The 21,929-nt window shown below is 48.5% G+C and overlaps 1 protein-coding gene across 4 annotated transcripts in view; it reads left to right on the forward strand.

Annotated features, from left to right (window-relative positions):
* The window catches only part of psmc3 (proteasome 26S subunit, ATPase 3), a 51,115-nt gene that overhangs the window by 3,962 nt on the left and 25,224 nt on the right, over positions 1–21,929 (forward strand). For all 4 annotated transcript variants that reach the window (XM_038807321.1, XM_038807320.1, XM_038807322.1 and 1 more), the window contains exons 2-4: positions 2,904–2,984; positions 17,768–17,893; positions 20,702–20,806. In XM_038807321.1, the coding sequence (XP_038663249.1) occupies positions 2,904–2,984; positions 17,768–17,893; positions 20,702–20,806 (312 nt within the window). The remainder of the gene's footprint in view (positions 1–2,903; positions 2,985–17,767; positions 17,894–20,701; positions 20,807–21,929) is intronic.

Raw genomic sequence — 21,929 nt, forward strand, 5'->3', positions numbered from 1 at the left:
TAACTGATGCATGTAGAAATGGTACAGCAGTTATCATGGGGGATTTTAATCTACATGTCGATTGGTTTAACCAGGTCCGTCAAGGCAACCTTGAGGAGGAGTTTATAGAATGTATCCGCGATAGTTTCCTAGAACAGTATGTAATGGAACCTACGAGGGAACAAGCAGTCCTCAATCTTGTCCTGTGTAATGAGACAGGATTGATTCATGATCTCATAGTTAGGGATCCTCTCGGAAGGAGCGATCACAATATGGTGGAATTTAAAATACAGATGGAGGGTGAGAAAGTAAAATCAAATACTAGTGTTTTGTGTTTAAACAAAGGAGATTACAATGGGATGAGAGAAGAACTAGCTAAGGTAGACTGGGAGCTAAGACTTTATGGTGGAACAGTTGAGGAACAGTGGAGAACCTTCCAAGCGATTTTTCACAGTGCTCAGCAAAGGTTTATACCAACAAAATGGGAAGGACGGAAGAAAGAGGGAAAATCGACCGTGGATATCTAAGGAAATAAGGGAGAGTATCAAATTGAAGGAAAAAGCATATAAAGTGGCAAAGATTGCTGGGAGATTAGAGGACTGGGAAACCTTTAGGGGGCAACAGAAAGCTACTAAAACAGCTATAAAGAAGAGTAAGATAGAGTATGAGAGTAAACTTGCTCCGAATATAAAAACAGACAGTAAAAGTTTTTACAAATATATAAGACAAAAAAGAGTGGCTAAGGTAAATATTGGTCCTTTAGAGGATGAGAAGGGAGTTTTAATAATGGGAAATGAGGAAATGGCTGAGGAACTGAACAGGTTTTTTGGGTCGGTCTTCACAGTGGAAGACACAAATAACATGCCAGCGACTGATAGAAATGAGGCTATGACAGGTGAGGACCTTGAGAGGATTGTTATCACAAAGGAGGTAGTGATGGGCAAGCTAATGGGGCTAAAGGTAGACAAGTCTCCTGGCCCTGATGGAATGCATCCCAGAGTGCTAAAAGAGATGGCTAGGGAAATTGCAGATGCACTAGTGATAATTTACCGAAATTCACTAGACTCTGGGGTGGTCCCGGTGGATTGGAAATTGGCAAACGTGACGCCACTGTTTAAAAAAGGAGGTAGGCAGAAAGCAGGAAATTATAGGGCAGTGAGCTTAACTTCGGTAGTAGGGAAGATGCTGGAATCTATCATCAAGGAAGAAATTGCGAGGCATCTGGATAGAAATTGTCCCATTGGGCAGACGCAGCATGGGTTCATAAAGGGCAGGTCATGCCTAACTAATTTAGTGGAATTTTTTGAGGACATTACCAGTGCAGTAGATAACGGGGAGCCGATGGATGTGGTATATCTGGATTTCCAGAAAGCCTTTGACAAGGTGCCACACAAAAGGTTGCTGCATAAGATAAAGATGCATGGCATTAAGGGTAAAGTAGTAGCATGGATAGAGGATTGGTTAATTAATAGAAAGCAAAGAGTTGGGATAAATGGGTGTTTCTCTGGTTGGCAATCAGTAGCTAGTGGTGTCCCTCAGGGATCCGTGTTGGGCCCACAATTGTTCACAATTTACATAGATGATTTGGAGTTGGGGACCAAGGGCAATGTGTCCAAGTTTGCAGATGACACTAAGATGAGTGGTAAAGCGAAAAGTGCAGAGGATACTGGAAGTCTGCAGAGGGATTTGGATAGGTTAAGTGAATGGGCTAGGGTCTGGCAGATGGAATACAATGTTGACAAATGTGAGGTTATCCATTTTGGTAGGAATAACAGCAAACGGGATTATTATTTAAACGATAAAATATTAAAGCATGCCGCTGTTCAGAGAGACTTGGGTGTGCTAGTGCATGAGTCACAGAAGGTTGGTTTACAAGTGCAACAGGTGATGAAGAAGGCAAATGGAATTTTGTCCTTCATTGCTAGAGGGATGGAGTTTAAGACTAGGGAGGTTATGTTGCAATTGTATAAGGTGTTAGTGCGGCCACACCTGGAGTATTGTGTTCAGTATTGGTCTCCTTACTTGAGAAAGGACGTACTGGCGCTGGAGGGTGTGCAGAGGAGATTCACAAGGTTAATCCCAGAGCTGAAGGGGTTGGATTATGAGGAGAGGTTGAGTAGACTGGGACTGTACTCGTTGGAATTTAGAAGGATGAGGGGGGATCTTATAGAAACATTTAAAATTATGAAGGGAATAGATAGGATAGATGCGGGCAGGTTGTTTCCACTGGCGGGTGACAGCAGAACTAGGGGACATAGCCTCAAAATAAGGGGAAGTAGATTTAGGACTGAGTTTAGGAGGAACTTCTTCACCCAAAGGGTTGTGAATCTATGGAATTCCTTGCCCAGTGAAGCAGTCGAGGCTCCTTCATTACATGTTTTTACGGTAAAGATAGATAGTTTTTTGAAGAATAAAGGGATTAAGGGTTATGGTGTTCGGGCTGGAAAGTGGAGCTGAGTCCACAAAAGATCAGCCATGATCTAATTGAATGGCCGAGCAGGCTCGAGGGGCCAGATGGCCTACTCCTGCTCCTAGTTCTTATGTTCTTATATATAGAGAGAGAGAGAAAATAGAGAGAGGGAGAGGAGAGACAGAGGGAGGGAGGAGAGAGAAAATAGAAGAGAGTGAGAGAGAAAAAGTAGAGGAGAGAGATAGAGGGAAAGGAGAGAGAAAAAATAGATAAGAGGGAGAGGGGAGAGAGAAAATAGTGAGGTGACAGATTGAAAGTGAGAGGAGAGTGGGAAGAGGGAGGGGAGTGAGGAGAAGAAAGAAAATAGAGAGATGGGGAGAGTGAGGGAGAGAAAGAATAAAGGGAGAGAAGGCCTCGGGTGAGTGCGCAGGGGGAAAGTGAGGAGAGAGCCTCTCCACGGCTCGTCTCCTTGCCCCATGTCTTTTCCACACTGATGGTCTATTTAATTTTGCAGGATGGAATTGGTGAAGAGGTGCTTAAAATGTCCACTGAGGAAATTATTCAGCGGACAAGACTGCTGGACAGTGAGATTAAGGTAAACTCATGTCTCGATCGGTAGATGATAGCAGTTTCAGTGCTGCATGTTGGAGTGTTGAGGCCCCTCTGCTACCCACAGTCTGTGCTGGTCCCAAAATGGGACATTGGTGCTGGTGCCCCAGGATTAGAGGATATTTGTCCCGTTGATTTAATGACACCTATTAAAAATTGCCCAGGTATTGCCTGAGGTGATGGTCAAGCGGGGCTGTTTTTGCTTTGCACAGTTTTTTCAAAATATTTTTATTCAAACGAGATTTTCATTGTAGCATCAACAATACAACAAATCCCAACCCCATATTATTCCTGAAGTGCACCCAACTAGTCCTCCCTATTCTCATCCGTCCCTCCCTCCCTCGCCCGCCATAAAGAAAACGAAACCTTGCCGAAGCTAAAAAGCCTCCCCCACGCTCCCTAAAAAATTAGATGTAGGGCTACCATCTCGAGAGAGCCCGTCCACTGAGCCCCTCGTGGTACACTTTATCTTCTCCAGGTGCAACAATTCCATCAAGTCCCCCACCCAAGTCGAGGCCTTAGGTCGCATTGGGAACCTCCACCCAAGCAGAACTTGCCTTCGGGCTATTAGCGAAGCAAAGGCCAAGGTATCTGACCTCGTCCCCATCTGCAGCACCAGTGAGTCCAGTACTCCAAAAATGGCCACCAACGAGCACGGCTCCAGTTGAACATCCAAATTCCCTGACATTTGTATCAAAAAAGGAGAACCAGAAACTAACAAGCTTGGGGCAAGACCAAAACATATGCATGTGATGCACTGAGACCCTTGAGCACTGATCCTCCACCCCCGAGAAGAACCCACTCCTACAGGCCTGAGTCAGGTGCGCCCTGTGCACCACCTTGAACTGGATCAGGCTTAACTTTGCACATGAGGAGGTGAAGTTGACCCTGTGAAGAGCCTCACTCCACTCTCGCACTTCCTCTTCACCTCTTCCTACGATGCTTGCTCCATCACCAACATCTGCCTATAGACATCTAAAATCTTATCCTCTCTCACTCAGCCTCGGACAGGATGCTGTCCATAAGTGAAGGCGATGGTACCAGGAAATCTACCCTCTCAAAAAACTGCTCATTCTGGTCATATGCGCCCTGTGGACTACTTTAAATTAGATGAGGCTAAGCCGAGTGCACATAAAGGTTGCATTCACACTCCCCAGAGCCTCCTCCCATAACCTGGCCTCCAGCACCCTCTCCAGCTCTTCCTTCCACTTCCGCTTACTGTGGGCGACATGGCAGCACAGTGGGTAGCACTGTTGCTTCACAGCTCCAGGGTTCCAGGTTCGATTCCCTTTCCCTGTATGCATGGGTTTCTTCCGGGTCCTCCGGTTTCCTCCCGCAAGTCTCGAAAGACGTGCTGTTAGGTAATGTGGACATTCTGAATTCTCCCTCTGTGTACCCGAACAGGCGCTGGAATGTGGCGACTAGGGGATTTTTACAGTAACTTTATTGCAGTGTTAATACAAGCCTACTTGTGACAATAAAGATTATTTAAAAAAAACTTCTATCAGCGCCCCCTCCAGGTCCATTGACTCTTTTTAATCTCCAACACCCTGCCATCGCCACCTTCTGTTTTTGACACCACTTTGCCCTGCAACCCCTGGGGCGGCAGGTCAGGAAAGGACTGCACTGTTTCCTCACATTGTCCCGAACACACCTTCAGGGCCGCCACCACTACCGGGCTTGTGGAGTACCTGGCCAGCGAGAATGGCAGAGGCGTTGTCATCAGCGCTCGGTCGACCTCCAATCGCCGGTCAAAGGCCCCTTCCCCCCCATCAACTTCTCCAACATCTTGGCTACATACGAGCCAGCGTCCGCTCCCTCGATGCCTTCAGGCATCCCCTTGATTCTTGGGTTCTGCCTCCTGGAATGGTTCTCCAAATCCTCCACTTTCTTCCTTAATCGCTGCTGAGTCTCCTGCATCACACCTATCTCGGCCACCAATGAGGCAAGCAATTCCTTGTGCTCCCCCATCACCTCCTTCACTTTCCGAATGGCCTCGCCCTGGGACTCCAGCCTCTGCTCTAACTGGTCAATTGTCGCTATTAACAGCTCTATCGCCTTGGCTAGATCCTCCTGGTCCTCCTCCTTCTGTTGGCTAAATGTTTCAGTTAGAAAGTCTACAAATTGCTCTGTAAACCACTGGGCAGGAAAGGCAGACCCTTTACCCTCTGCCATCTCGTCCTTTGGAACACGAGGATTCTCTTGCACCAACTGCTCCCTTCTTCTCGACCCACTTCATCCATCCAGCAGCCCCACCTGTGGAGTCAAACCTTTCTCCAGCCAGTCCTACACCTCTTTTCTGCAAAACATCCACCCTACAAACGGGGAAAGGTCTTAAAAAGCCTCCAGCGGGAGCTGCCAAATGTGCCACCACTCACACCATGGCCGCCACCAGAACCTGTCTATCCTTTTGCAAAAAAATGTCCGTCGAACTTGAGGCGTCTTACCAGCCCAAACTAAAACAGATATCAATTTGTTAACCATACAAAAGACTGGGAGGCACTGGAACAAAAATAAAAAACCTTGGGAGACGTAACTGGGCCATCGCCTTCCCCATTGACAAAAACTCCTCCGATTCATTTGCTATTTCTTTCTGTCGTCAATAACTAGTGTCGGAGCGATCGAGTGGTGATGGTCCACCTTGAGAATGGAGTCACCAGTCTCTGACTCTCCACCTTCCCAGGTTTATCCCTATGCACTTTAAAAGAGATCATCTCCTCCCTAATAACAGCCTTCAGCGGGCTCCCAGAGCGTGGACAGTGCCTCATTCCTGTAGAAGTCAACATATTGCCCAATGGCAGTGGATACCTGCTCACAGAAACTCTTAAACACGAGCAAATTTGTGTCCAATCTCCACGGGGTTCTCTGAGAGCGGCCCGGCTCCAACAGAAGGTCCACAAAGTGCGGAGCATGATCTGATATAATGATCACCAAGTACGATGCCCCCCTCAACCCCAGGAGAAGAGACCTACCCACCACGGAGAAGGCAATCTGGGAAATAGGATCTGAAGGAGGCCATTCGGTCCTTCGAGTCTGCTCCACCATTCATTATGATGGCTGATTCTCTGATTCAATAGCCTAATCCTTTACCCTTGCACCAGGGAGGCAACCTTGGTCTTAACCTTGAGGAGGAGTTTATAGAATGTATCCGCAATAGTTTCCTAGAACAGTATGTAAAGGAACCTACAAGGGAACAAGCGGTCCTAGATCTGGTCCTGTGTAATGAGACATGATTGATTCATGATCTCATAGTTAGGGATCCTCTCGGAAGGAGAGATTACAATATAGTGGAATTTAAAATACAGATGGAGGGTGAGAAGGTCAAATCAAACACTAGTGTTTTGTGCTTAAACAAAGGAGATTATAATGGAATGAGAGAAGAGGTAGACTGGAAACAAAGACTTTATGGTGGAACAGTTGAGGAACAGTGGAGAACCTTCCAAGTGATTTTTCACAGTTCTCAGCAAAGGTTTATACCAACAAAAAGGAAGATCGGTAGAAGGAGGGAAAATCAACCGTGGATATCTAAGGAAATAGGGAGAGTATCAAATTGAAGGTAAAAGCATACAGAGTGGCAAAGATTAGTGGGAGACTAGAGGACTGGGAAATCTTTAGGGGGAAACAGAAAGCTACTAGAAAAGCTATAAAGAAGAGTAAGATAGATTATGAGAGTAAACTTGCTCAGAATATAAAAACAGATAGTAAAAGTTTCTACAAATATATAAAACAAAAAAGTGTGGCTAAGGTAAATATTGGTCCTTTAGTGGATGAAAAGGGAGATTTAATATTGGGAGATGAGGAAATGGCTGAGGAACTGAACAGGTTTTTTAGGTCGGTCTTCACAGTGGAAGACACAAATAACATGCCAGTGACTGATAGAAATGAGGCTATGACAGGTGAGGACCTTGAGATGATTGTTATCACTAAGGAGGTAGCTTATGGGGCTAAAGGTAGATAAGTCTCCTGGCCCTGATGGAATGCATCCCAGAGTGCTAAAAGAGATGGCGAGGGAAATTGCAAATGCACTAGTGATAATTTACCAAAATTCACTAGACTCTGGGGTGGTCCCGATGGATTGGAAATTAGCAAACGTGACACCACTGTTTAAAAAAGGAGATAGGCAGAAAGTGGGTAATTCTAGGCCAGTGAGCTTAACGTCGATAGTAGGGAAGATGCTGGAATCTATCATCAAAGAAGAACTAGCGAGGCATCTGGATGGAAATTGTCCCATTGGGCAGACGCAGCATGGGTTCATAAAGGGCAGGTCGTGCCTAACTAATTTAGTGGAATTTTTTGAGGACATTACCAGAGCGGTAGATAACGGGGAGCCAATGGATGTGGTATATCTGGATTTCCAGAAAGCCTTTGACAAGGTGCCACACAAAAGGTTGCTGCATAATATAAAGATGCATGGCATTAAGGGTAAAGTAGTAGCATGGATAGAGGATTGGTTAATTAATAGAAAGCAAAGAGTGGGGATAAATGGGTGTTTCTCTGGTTGGCAATCAGTAGCTAGTGGTGTCCCTCAAGAATCAGTGTTGGGCCCACATATGTTCACAGTTTACATAGATGATTTGGAGTTGGGGAGCAAGGGCAATGTGTCCAAGTTTGCAGACAACACTAAGATGAACGGTAAAGCAAAAAGTGCAGAGGATACCGGAAGTCTACAGAGGGATTTAGACAGGTTAAATGAATGGGTTAGCGTCTGGCAGAAGGAATACAATGTTGACAAATGTGAGGTTATCCATTTTGGTAGGAATAACAGCAAACGGGATTATTATTTAAATGATAAAATATTAAAACATGCTGCTGTGCAGAGAGATCTGGGTGTGCTAGTGCATGAGTCGCAAAACGTTGGTTTACAGGTGCAACAGGTGATTAAGAAGGCGAATGGAATTTTGTCCTTCATTGCTAGAGGGATGGAATTTAAGACTAGGGAGGTTATGCTGCAATTGTATAAGGTGAGGCCACACCTGGAGTATTGTGTTCAGTTTTGGTCTCCTTGCCTGAGAAAGGACGTACTGGCGCTGGAGGGTGTGCAGAGGAGATTCACTAGGTTAATCCCAGAGCTGAAGGGCTTGGAATATGAGGAGAGGTTGAGTAGACTGGGACTGTACTCATTGGAATTTAGAAGGATGAGGAGGGATCTTATAGAACAGGGGTGGGCAAACTACGGCCCGCCAAAGGTCTTTATGCGGCCCACCAAGATCAAGTCATTGAAAAAAAAAAAATTTTTTTGTTTAAATTTTTTCTTTTTTTTTAATTTTACGGTTAATGGGGGGGTTACTGGTATAGGCTGGATACGTTGACTTGAGTAGGGTGATCATTGCTCGGCACAACATGTGTTTCATCTGAAGTTTCTACTTTAAATTATTAATTAATAAAAATTAATTGCTTTTTTTTCTTTAAAAACCTTTTATTTTGGCTATTTTGAATATTAATTATTTTACTTAATATACTATGCGGCCCTTTAAAATTGTGAATTTCTGAATGTGGCCCTTGCACGTAAAAGTTTGCCCACCCCTGTTATAGAAACATATAAAATTATGAAGGGAATAGATAGGATAGATGTGGGCAGGTTGTTTCCACTGGTGGGTGACAGCAGAACGAGGGGGCATAGCCTCAAAATAAGGGGAAGTAGATTTAGGACTGAGTTTAGGAGGAACTTCTTCACCCAAAGGGTTGTGAATCTATGGAATTCATTGCCCAGTGAAGCAGTTGAGGCTCCTTCATTAAATGTTTTTAAGATAAAGATAGATAGTTTTTTGAAGAATAGAGGGATTAAGGGTTATGGTGTTCGGGCCGGAAAGTGGAGCTGAGTCCAAAAAAGATCAGCCATGATCTCATTGAATGGCGGAGCAGGCTCGAATGGCCTGCTCCTGCTCCTAGTTCTTATATGTAACTGCTTCAAGATCTAACCAATGGTTTAGCCCCAAATACTTCATGTGGTAACAAATTCCACAGGCTCACCACTCTGGGTGAAGACATTTCTCCTCATTTCTGTCCTTAATGGTCTACCCAGTATCCTCAGACTGTGACCCCTTGTTTTGGACACACGCATCATTAGGAACATCCTTCCTGCATCTATAGGGGCTGGTTTAGCTCACTCTCTGCTAAATCGCTGGCTTTTAAAGCAGACCAAGCAGGCCAGCAGCAAGGTTCGATTCCCGTACAGCCTTCCCGGACAGGCGCCGGAATGTGGCGACTAGGGGCTTTTCACAGTAACTTCATTTGAAGCCTACTCGTGACAATAAGCGATTTTCATTTCATTTCCTGTCTTGCCCTGTTAGAATTTTATCGGTTTCTATGAGACCCCCCTAATTCTTCTGAACTCAATGGATACAATCCTAACCAATTCAATCTCTCATGCATCAGTCCCGCAATCCAAGGAATCCATCTGGTAAACCTTCACTGCACTCCCTCTATAACAAGAACATCCTTCCTCAGATAAGGAGACCAAAACTGCTCACAATATTCCAGGTGTAGCCTCACCAAGGCCCTATATATTTGCAGCAACACATCCCTGTACTCGAATCCTCTCGCAATGAAGGCCAGCATACCATTTGCCTTCTTTATTGCCTGCTACACCTGCATGCATACCTTCAGTGACTGGAGTACAAGGAAACCCAGGTCTCTTGTACATTCCACCCCATCTAATTTATGGCCATTCAGTTAATAGCCTGCCATCTCGTTTTTGCTACCAACATGAATAACTTTGCAGTTATCCAAATTATACTGCATCTGCCATTCAGTTGGCCCCTTAATCAAATCACGCTGAAGGATCTCTGCATCCTCCTCACAGCCCACCCTCCCACCCAACTTGGTGTCATCTGCAAATTTTGAGATTTTACATTTTGTTCCCTCATCTAAATAATTAATATATATTGTGACTAGCTGGGGCCCTATTACCGATCCCTGCAGTACCCCCATGCGTTTTAATTTTACATGCTAATCTCTTATGCAGGACTTCCCCCATGCGCTCTTTGAATGTTTTGCATTGCCTATCCACTGTCATCCCTTAAGTAACATTCACCAATCGATCATAGTCAACTTGCCCCTCATACCATTGTCGGTTCCTTTATTAAGATTCAGGACCTGAATCTCAGAATCCGCTACTTCACTCTCCATCTTGATGAAAAATATTATGGTCACTTATCCTCGAGAGGTCGCGCGCCACTGGATAGACAATGATTCCGTTCTCCTTGCACGTTACCCAGTCTAGTTGATTTCTCAACATATTGGTCCAGAAAACCATCCTGCAGTATGCACTCCAGGAATTCCTCCTCTATGGTACTGTGCCTAATTTGATTTGCTCAATCCAAATACAGATTAAATTACCCATAAATTCCTTTATCGCATGCTCTCTAATTTCCTGTTTAATGTCATTCCCAACGTCACTGCAGTTTGGGGGTCTATATACAACGCCCACTAACGTTTTTTTTCCCCCTGGTGTTTCTTGGCTCTATCCATACAGATTCCACATTTTCGGAGCTAATATCCTTCCTCACTATTGTGTTAATTTCCTCTTTAACCAGCAAGGCCACTCCACCTTTTCCTTTTTGTCTGACCTTCCTAAATGCTGAATATCCCTGGACATTCAGTTCCCATCCCTAGTCACCCTGCAGCCATGTCTCTGGTATCTTGATTATATCATATCCGTTCACATTTATTTCCATGATTAGTTCATCTGCTTTATTGCGAATGCTCCATGCATTAAGGCTCAAAGCCTTTAAGCTCGTCTTTTTAACATTAGTTGTTTTGCAGTTAATATTTTCCACTCTGGCCCTGTTTGAATCTGGCCCTTGGTTTCTCTGCCTATCAGTTTTCTTATTCCCTTTTCTGTCTTTTGATTTTGCCCTTGTTTCCTCCTCTTCTGACTCCTTGCGTAGGCTCCTATCCTCCTGCCATTTTAATTTCAACCTTCTCCAACCACCCGAACGACCCTAAACCCAATGGACATAAGGGAAAAAAAGAAAACTCCTTATCCCTTGGAAACTTAAACCTCCATGGGTCTCCACAGCCCCCCTCCATCTGTTCCATCAACACCAATAACTCCTTCGCCACTCCAATGAACTCGGAGACTTGGGACTCGACCTATCCAATCTAGGATCCAAAACAGAATTGAATCCCCCCCCCCCCCCCCCCCCCCCAAACATAATTAGCTGATGTGAATCAATAACTAGAATAGATGCCAGCACGTTATTAATGAATGCCGTGTCATCCCAATTCGGTGCATACGCATTGACCAACATCACTGGCTTTCCTACCAATGACCTACTGTTGATTGTGTACCTCCCACCTGGATCTGCCAATATGTTACCCACAGAAAAGGCCACACGCTCTTATTTATCAACACAGTGGCCCCCGTGCCCTACCATCAAAACCCCAGTGATATACCTGCCTCACCCATCCCTTCTGCAACCATGTTTGATCTATAGTTCTCAAATGAGTATCCTGTAAAAAAAAAGACATCCGCCTTCAAACTTCTCAACTGCGCGCAAAAACCCAGCACCATTTTACTGGGCCATTTAACCCCTCACATTTCAAGTTATCAACAGGATTGGGTGTCGTCGCCCCCCCCTCCCATCCCGTCCCAGAATGAGCCATACCCTAACTCTGTGAAGCAACCCAGCAGTGCCTCAAGATGGCCACCACAGCCCAATAAAGCCGGTCCAAAAACAAAGGAATCATCACAGTGAGCCTCCCTTCAGCCCTCCCTCTCCCCCTCCCAACCTCATATCATAGAACATAGAACGATACAGCGCAGTACAGGCCCTTCGGCCCACGGTGTTGCACCGACATGGGAAGTCAAAAACTAAAGGCCATCTAACCTACACTATGCCATTATCATCCATATGCTTATCCAATAAACTTTTAAATGCCCTCAATGTTGGCGAATCATCCCGAAGACCAAACCAACAAAAGAGCATAAGCCCAAACAAAAGAGAAACAAAAAGCCTTTAAAAAGACCCCATGGTCACAAACTCGGGCATCTCCTCTTCTCTGCTTCCTAGCTATAATGCTAGCAGGGCGACCCCCTGCGTAGAAATCAAACAATATCTCAACGATATTAGAACACTAGAGGAAAAACAACACCCTTTCCCAAAAGGAAAACTTAACAATGCAATATACAAACCCCAAAACGGACACCCAGCAACAAGCCCAGGCACAATCTCAAATCCCCCCCCCCCCCCCCCCCTTCGTATAAAAAAAGATTCTCCAAAAGATACACATACAGATAAACTTAAGAATGAACAAACAACAAACTCCATTGTCCTCAAGCACATTATTTCACCCCAGTCCATGCTTCTTGGCAAACTCACATTCTCTGGCACATCAAAATAATAGTCTCTGTCATTGAAGTCACCTGGAGACCAAACTTCACGTTGCTCTTGTACAGAGTGACTGTGGCCTTATTAAATGTTGCACGCCTTCTCACCAGCTCTGCCCCAACATCTTGGTATATTCTCTCCCATCTACTGTCTCGATGGTTCTTTGCCCACCTCAGGAACCGCTTTTTATCCAGGTAGCGATGAAACCTGACATGATCGCCCGAGGTTGCTCTCCTGATCTGGGCTTCTGCCTCAGCGATCTATGAGCCCGGTCCAACTTGGGATAGGTGGAAAGACCCCCTCCCACACCAACGTTCTGAACACCGTAGACATATAGAGTCCATGGAGTTGGAGCAATTCAGGCCCTCTCAGCACCTGATGATCCTTACGTTTTTCCGCCTGGGATGGTTCTGCAGGCCATTCAGCACATCGAGTCTGCTTCACCATTCAATTAGGGCTGATTTGTTTCTCATCCCCCAATTTTCTGCCTTCTCGCAATAACCCCTGATCCTCTTATTAATCAAGAACCTATATCGGTCTTAAAGACACTCAGTGATTTGGCCTCCACATGCCTTTTGCGGCAATGAGTTCCACAGATACACAACCCTCTGAAGAAATTGCTCCTCATCTCCGTTTTCAGTTGGGGCTGTGCCCTTGGGTTCTAGTTTCACCTACAAGTGGAAACATCCTCTCCACGTCCACTCTATCCAGGCCTCACCGTATCCTGTAAGTTTCAATAAAATCCCCCCATATCCTTTGAAACTCAAACCAGAACAGACCCAGAGTCCTCAACTGCACCTCATGATAAGCACTTCAATCCAGGGATCATTGTTGTGAACCTCCTCTGGACCCTTTCCAAGGCCAGCAGATCCTTCGATATGGGGCCCAATACTGCTCACAATACTCCAAATGGGGTCTGACCAGAGCCTTATACAGCCTCAGGAAGATATCCCAGCTCTCATATTCTACCCCTCTCGACATGAATGCTCACATTGTATTTGCCTTCCTAACAGCCGGCCGAACCTGCAAGTTTAAACCTGAAAAGAATCTTGAACTAGGACTCCTAAGTCCCTTTGTGCATCTGATTTCCTAAACCTTTTACCATTTAGAAAATAGTCTATGCTCCATTCTTCCTACCAAAGTGCATAACCTCACACTTTTCCACATTGTATTCCACCTGCCACTACTTTGCCCACTCTTCTAGCCTGTCCAAGTCATTCTGCACTCCCCCTGCTTCCTCAATACTACCTATTGCTCTGCATATCTTTATATCGTCTGCCAACTTAGGAACAATGCCTTCAGTTCCTCCTTCCAAATCATTAATCTTTGCATTTAGCACTCTCTGCTTATCGTAGTTTATCATAGAATTTACAGTGGAGGTGGAGGCCATTCGGCCCATCAAGCCTGCATTGGCCATTGGAAAGAGCACTCCACTTAGGTCCACGTCTCCACCCTATCTCCATAACCCAGTAGCCCCACCCAACCTTTTTGGACACTAAGAGCAATTTATCATGGCCAATCCACCTAACCTGCACATCTTTGGACTGTGGGAGGAAACCGGAGCACCCGGAGGAAGCCCACACACACACGGGGAGAACGTGCAGACTCTGCACAGACAATTACCCAAGCGGGAATCGAACCTGGGACCGTGGAGCTGTGAAGCAACTGCTAATGACTGTGCTACCGTGCTGCCCTTCAACCAGCACCACAATCTCTGCCTGCAGGGAGAGAATCTGATCACTGTGGTGAGAGAGCGCTGCCTCCACCTTCTATATCATTGCTCCATGTACCTCTATCCGCTGGTCTATCTTGTCCATGGCTAACCAAAGTGGGGCCAAAGCCCCCTCCACCGTCTCCTCCAGATCCTTAGCGACCACCTGCTGCTGCTTCTTAAATTTGTCGGTCAAGAAACTAATGAACTTGTCAATTGTCCACTGAGGGGCCACCAGCTCAGCAGAAGCTGGCACTATGTTTCCCCCATCCTGCTTAGACTCAAACTGTTGAGCCTGACGACTTGCTCAACTTCTGCTTTGTGCTGTTGTTACTGGACTTTACTCGAACGAATGGGTCTTATTCCATGAAACTACACCAATTTCCTCCTAACAATCACCCATAAACCGGGCAAAATGGACCAAAACCAAGTACCCTGGCGGGAGCCACTGTTTGTGCGACTGCTCACAAGTTCTTTCCACAGTTAAACAGCCCACCAATACTACCATTCCAGGTTGACATGTGCAATGGTTACAGGTAGCAGAGGGTGAATGGTTCACCCATGAGCCCAAGATTGCAGTGGTTCACCCATGGTTGTGAATTGACTGGGTTGTGCAAATTTGTTGTTACAAAGAACAAAGAAAAGTACAGCACAGGACCAGGCCCTTCAAGCCTGTGCTGACCATGCTGCCCGTCTAAACTAAAATCTTCTACACTTCCTGGGTCCGTATCCCTCTATTCCCATCCTATTCATGTATTTGTCAAGATGCCCCTTAAATGTCACTATCGTCCCTGCTTCCACCACCTCCTCCGGCAGCGAGTTCCAGGCACCCACTCCCCTCTGTGTAAAACACTTGCCTCGTACATCTACTCTAAACCTTGCACCTCGCACCTTAAACCTATGCCCCCTAGTAATTTACCCCTCTACTCTGAGGAAAAGCCTCTGACTATCCACTCTGTTTATGCCCTTCATAATTTTATAGACCTCTATCAGGTCGCCCCTCAACCTCCGTCGTTCCAGTGAGAACAAACCTAGTTTGTTGAACCGCTCCTCATAGCTAATGCCCTCCATACCAGGCAACATCCTGGTCAATCTCTTCTGCACCCTCTCTAAAGCCTCCACATCCTTCTGGTATTGTGGCGACCAGAATTGACTACTATACTCCAGTGTGGCCAAACTAAGATTCTATACAGCTGCAACATGACTTGCCAATTCTTATACTCAATGCCCCGGCCAATGAAGGCAAGCATGCCGTATGCCTTCTTGACTACCTTCTCCACCTGTGTTGCCCCTTTCAGTGACCTGTGGACCTGTACACCTATATCTCTGACTTTCAATACTCTTGAGGGTTCTACCATTCACTATATATTCCCTATCTGCATTAGACCTTCCAAAATCCATTACCTCACATTTGTCCGGACTAAACTCCATCTGCCATCTCTGCCCAAGTCTCCAAACAATCTAAATCCTGCTGTATCCTCTTGACAGTCCTCATCGCTATCCGCAATTCCACCAACCTTTGTGTCGTCTGCAAACTTACTAATCAGACCAGTTGCATTTTCCTCCAAATCATTCATATATGCTAAGAACAGCAAAGGTCCCAGCACTGATCCCTGCGGAACACCACTTGTCACAGCCCTCCAATCAGAAAAGCACACTTCCATTGCTACTCTCTGCCTTCTATGACCTAGCCAGTCTGCATCCATCTTGCCAGCTCACCCCTGATCCCGTGTGACTTCACCTTTTGTACCAGTCTGGTATGAGGGACCTTGTCAAAGGCCTTATTGAAGTCCATATAGACAACATCCATTGCCCTACCTGCATCAATCATCTTTGTGACCTCATCGAAAAACTTAATGAGACACAACCTCCCCTTCACAAATCAGTGCTGCCTCTCACTAATACATCCATTTGCTTCCAAATGGGAGTAGATCCTGTCTCGAAGAATTCTCTCCAGTAATTTCCCAGCCACTGAATTAAGGCTCACTGGCCTGTAGTTCCCTGGATTATCCTTGCTACCCTTCTTAAACAAAGGAACAACATTGGCTATTCTCCAGTCCTCTGGGACATCACCTGAAGACAGCGAGGATCCAAAGATTTCTGTCAAGGCCTCAGCAATTTCCTCTCTAGCCTTCTTCAGTATTCTGGGGTAGATCCCACCCAGGCCCTGGGGACTTATCTACCGTAATATTTTTCAAGACGCCCTTTTTGGATCTCAATGTGATCCAGGCTATCTACACACCCTTCTCCAGACTCAACATCCACCAATTACTTTTCTTTGGTGAATGCTGATGCAAAAGATTCATTTAGTACCTCACCCATTTCCTCTGGCTCCACACATAGATTCCCTTGCCTATCCTTCAGTGGGCCAACCCTTTCCCTGGCTACCCTCTTGCTTTTTATGTATGTGTAAAAAGCCGTGGGATTTTCCTTCACCCTATTTGCCAATGACTTTTCGTGACCCCTTTTAGCCCTCCTGACTTCTTGCTTAAGTTCCTTCCTACTTTCCTTATATTCCACACAGGCTTTGTCTGTTCCAAGCCTTCTAGCCCTGACAAATGCCTCCTTTTTCTTTTTGACGAGGCCGACACTATCTCTCGTTATCCAAGGTTCCCGAAATTTGCCGTATTTATCCTTCTTCCTCACAGGAACATGCCTGTCCTGAATTCCGTTCAACTGACACTTGAAAGCCTCCCATATGCCAGATGTTGATTTACCCTCAAACATCCGCCTCCAATCTAGGTTCTTCAGTTCCTGCCTAATATTGTTATAATTAGCCTTCCCCCAATTTAGCACATTCACCCAAGGACCACTCTTATCCTTGTCCACCAGCACTTTAAAACTTACTGAATTGTGGTCACTGTTCCCGAAATGCTCCCCTACTGAAACTTCTACCACCTGGCCGGGCTCATTCCCCAATACCAGGTCCAGTACAGCCCCTTCCCTAGTTGGACTATCTACATATTGTTTTAAGAAGCCCTCCTGGATGATCCTTACAAATTCTGTCCCGTCTAAGCCCCTAGCACTAAGTGAGTCCCAGTCAATATTGGGTAAGTTAGTTTCCCATGAGAACAACCCTATTGCTTTTACTCCTTTCTAAAATCTGTCTACCTGTCTGCTCCTCTATTTCCTGTTAGGAGGCCTGTACTAAACCCCCAACATTGTGACTGCACCCTTCTTATTCCTGATCTCTACCCATATGCCCTCGCTGTCCTCTGAGGCGTCCTCCCGTAGTACAGCTGTGATATTCTCCTGGACCAGTAGTGCAACTCCGCCACCCCTTTTACATCCCCCTCTATCCGGCCTGAAACATCTAAATCCTGGAATGTTTAGCTGCCAATCCTGTCCTTCCCTCAACCAGGTCTCTGTAATGGCAACTAGTTTAAACCCTCCCGTGTGACACTAGCAAACCTCGCGGCCAGGATATTTATGCCTCACCAATTTAGATGCAACCCGTCCTTCTTATACAGGTCACACCTGCCTCGGAAGAGCTCCCAGTGGTCCAGATAACGGAAACCCTCCCTCCTACACCAGCTGTTGAACCACGTGTTTAGCTGCTCTATCTTCCTATTTCTAGCCTCACTGGCACGTGGCACAGAGCGTAATCCCAAGATCACAACCCTAAAGGGCCTGTCTCTTGTTGCTCTGTGTTCATTACATGTGATGGCCAGTCTGTGTGTGTGGTACTTTCTGTGGATTTGACAGAAACTTGCTCCCCATTGGCAGATTATGAAGAGTGAGGTGCTCAGAGTAACACATGAGCTACAGGCCATGAAAGACAAAATCAAGGAAAACAGTGAGAAGATCAAAGTCAACAAGACGCTGCCATACCTGGTTTCCAATGTCATTGAGGTGAGTCTATGAGTTAGTTTGCTGAGAAGATGAGTTCTGCCCTGCTTAAAACTGTATAGTGGCAGAGAGCATGGCAGACCTGTCCTGACATCCAGGATCGCTACATGATGACACCAGAATTACACTGTTGAGGATAGCATTGAGGTATTTCTCTGAGTCACAGTGCAAGACTGGTATAAACAATGAACCTTCTTACCAGCCCTCAGGTAGCGAGTCCCCTCCCCTCGCTCCAAAAATCACAATTTATGCCCCCTCGAAATGATGTCCTCAGTACTAACTCTCCATTAAAGTGCAGCACCCACTCAATGCTGACCTTCTGACAGTGCGGCGCTCCCTCAGTACTGACCCTCTGACAGTGCAGCACTCCCTCAGTACTGACCCTCTGACAGTGCAGCATTCCCTCAGTACTGACCCTCTGACAGTGCAGCACTCCCTCAGTACTGACCCTCTGACAGTGCAGCACACTCTCCATATTCCCTAGCTCCAGCTGGGAAAAGGGATCCGGACTCGCGTCCCGGGCTTGGGGGTGGGACTCCAGACTCAGATCCCGGGATTGGGGAAGGGACTCCGGGCTCACGTCCCAGGATCAGGGAAGGGACTCCGGGCTCACATCCCGGGTTTGGGGAAGGGGCCCGGAGCTCACGATCCGGGATTGGGAAGGGGGCCCGGAGCGCAAGTCCCAGGTTGGGCGGGAAGTATGCCTGCGTCCTGGCCTTATGGGACGTGAGCCCGATTCCCGGGCCGGGGGAAGGGGCAAGTGCGCCCGCCTCCCTGGCCAGGGGAAGGTGGAAGTGCACCCGCCTCCTGGGCCGGGGGAAGTGTGCCCGCCTCCCGGGCCAGGGGAAGGGGGAAGTGCGCCCGCCTCCCGGGCCTGGGGAAGGGGGAAGTGTGCCCGCCTCCCGGGCCGGTGGAAGTGCGTCTGCCTCCTGGGCCGGGGGAAAGGGGAAGTGCGCCAGCCTCCCTGGCCGGGGGAAGTGCGTCTGCCTCCTTGGCCAGGGGAAGGGGGAAGTGCGCCCGCCTCCCTGGCCTGGGGAAGGGGGAAGTGCGCCCGGGTCGGGGGAAGGGGGAAGTGTGCCCGCCTCCTGGCCGGAGGAAGGGCGCCCGCTTCCCGGGCCAGGGGCCGGAGGATGTGCGCCCGCCTGCCGGGCCGGAGGATGTGCGCCCGCCTCCCGGGCCGGGGGAAGTGCGCCCGCCTCCTGGCCGGAGGAAGGGCGCCCGCCTCCCGGGCCAGGGGCCGGAGGATGTGCGCCCGCCTGCCGGGCCGGGGGAAGTGCGCCCGCCTCCCTGCCGGGAGAAAAGGTACCTGGTTTCTGCGTCCCGGGCTGGGGAAGAGTACCTGCGTCCGGGGCTGGGGAAGTGGACCTGCGTCCCGGGCTGTGGAAGTGGATCTGCGTCCGGGGCTGTGGAAGTGGATCTGCGTCCCGGGCTGGGGAAGTGTACCTGCGTCCCGGGCTGGGGAAGTGTACCTGCGTCCCGGGCTGGGGAAGTGTACCTGCGTCCCGGGCTGGGGAAGTGTACCCGCGTCCCGGGCTGGGGAAGTGTACCCGCGTCCCGGGCTGGGGAAGTGTACCTGCGTCCCGGGCTGGGGAAGTGTACCTGCGTCCCGGGCTGGGGAAGTGTACCTGCGTCCCGGGCTGGGGAAGTGTACCTGCGTCCGGGGCTGGGGAAGTGTACCTGCGTCCCGGGCTGGGGAAGTGGACCTGCGTCCCGGGCTGGGGAAGTGGACCTGCGTCCCGGGCTGGGGAAGTGGACCTGCGTCCCGGGCTGGGGAAGTGGACCTGCGTCCCGGGCTGGGGAAGTGTACCTGCGTCCCGGGCTGGGGAAGTGGACCTGCGTCCCGGGCTGGGGAAGTGGACCTGCGTCCCGGGCTGGGGAAGTGGACCTGCGTCCCGGGCTGGGGAAGTGGACCTGCGTCCCGGGCTGGGGAAGTGGACCTGCGTCCCGGGCTGGGGAAGTGGACCTGCGTCCCAGGCTGGGGAATTGTTGCTGCGTCCGGGGCTGGGGAAGTGTACCTGCGTCCCAGACTGGGGAACTGTAGCTGCGTCCGGGGCTGGGGAAGTGGACCTGCGTCCCGGGCTGGGGAAGTGGACCTGCGTCCCGGGCTGGGGAAGTGGACCTGCGTCCCGGGCTGGGGAAGTGTACCTGCGTCCCAGGCTGGGGAAGTGTACCTGCGTCCCGGGCTGGGGAAGTGTAGCTGCGTCCGGGGCTGGGGAAGTGGACCTGCGTCCCGGGCTGGGGAAGTGGACCTGCGTCCCGGGCTGGGGAAGAGTACCTGCGTCCCGGGCTGGGGAAGTGGACCTGCATCCCGGGCTGGGGAAGTGGACCTGCATCCCGGGCTGGGGAAGTGGACCTGCGTCCCGGGCTGGGGAAGTGGACCTGCGTCCCGGGCTGGGGAAGTGGACCTGCGTCCCGGGCTGGGGAAGTGGACCTGCGTCCCGGGCTGGGGAAGTGGACCTGCGTCCCGGGCTGGGGAAGTGGACCTGCGTCCCGGGCTGGGGAAGTGGACCTGCGTCCCGGGCTGGGGAAGTGGACCTGCGTCCCGGGCTGGGGAAGTGGACCTGCGTCCCAGGCTGGGGAAGTGGACCTGCGTCCCGGGCTGGGGAAGTGGACCTGCGTCCCGGGCTGGGGAAGTGGACCTGCGTCCCGGGCTGGGGAAGTGGACCTGCGTCCCGGACTGGGGATGTGGACCTGCGTCCCGGGCTGCGGAAGTGTATCTGCGTCCCGGGCTGGGGTAGGGGTTACGGGGCCCGCATATCGGGCTGGGGTTTAAGGATTTAACAAGTGCCTCTTCTTGATGTTGTGTTTCAGTTACTGGATGTTGATCCAAATGACCAGGAGGAGGATGGAGCAAATGTTGACCTGGATTCCCAGAGGAAAGGGAAATGCGCTGTTATTAAAACATCCACCCGTCAGGTGAGGGCATTGGTAGGATTGAGGAAGTAATTGATTTCCAGACTGCAGAGTGGTTGATAGTGATGCTCCCCAAAGCCCAGATCTCTGCTTGTATAAATTAGTTGCCTCTAGGAATACAAATCAAAATTTTAAATTGCCAGTGATATAAAATTTTGAGGAGTGGCAAATAGTGAGGATGATAGAACTCACCTGCAACTCTATGTCAGCAGAATGGGCAGACAAGTAGTGCATGGAATTTAATATGGGGAAGTGAGAGGTGCATTTTGGCAGAAGGTATAGGGAGATGCGATGTAATAACACAATTCTAAATGAGGTCTGGGAACAGAGACACCCGGGGGTGCAAATTCTGAAGGTGCTGGGACGTATTGAGAGAGTGGTTAGCAAAGTATATTGGATCCTCGGCTTCATTAAAAAGAGACATTGATACAGAAGCAGGAAGGTTAAGCTGAACATGTCTAAAGCTTTGGTTATGTCACAACTAGAGCATTTAAGTTCCAGTCTCCACACTTTTGCAGGGGTTGCAGAGCAGATTTCCCAGAATGATTTCAGGGCTGGAGATTTTAACCACATGGTTCAGATGGAGAAGCTGGAGTTGTCCTAGAGAAGTGGAGATTGAGGGGAGATTTGATATACAGGTACACGATTATAACAGATTTGGATAAGGTAGATGAGGAAAATTTCTTCCCTTTCGCTGATAGTATAGGGACTAGGAGACACAGATTTCAGAGATGCAGGGGCGACCTCTGATCCTGAAGAAAGTTAAGGACCGGAGCAGTGTGGATCCTACCGCCCAATACCACTACTGAATGTAGATGCCAAGTTGTTGGCTAAGATCCTGGCTTTGTGGATTGAGGACTGTATGCCGAGGGTGATAGAGGGCACCAGATGGGGTTTGTAAAAGGGAAACACATATCGGCTAACATCAGGTGCCTGTTAAACGTGATAATGATGCCCTTGGACTGGAGCAGGGAGAAATGTTTAGGTACATGCAGGTTCGAGATTTTGCCAGAAAGGAGATACAGAGCTTCCTGGAGGAACCGGCCTCCACATTGCTGGAGGAGGTGCTGACGACAAGGGGACTGGGGAAGGGGGTAGTGTCAGCGGTTTACGGAGCTATTTTGGA

The sequence above is a fragment of the Scyliorhinus canicula genome, chromosome 9 (genome assembly GCF_902713615.1).
Source record: "Scyliorhinus canicula chromosome 9, sScyCan1.1, whole genome shotgun sequence".
NCBI classification, from domain to species: Eukaryota; Metazoa; Chordata; class Chondrichthyes; order Carcharhiniformes; family Scyliorhinidae; genus Scyliorhinus; species Scyliorhinus canicula.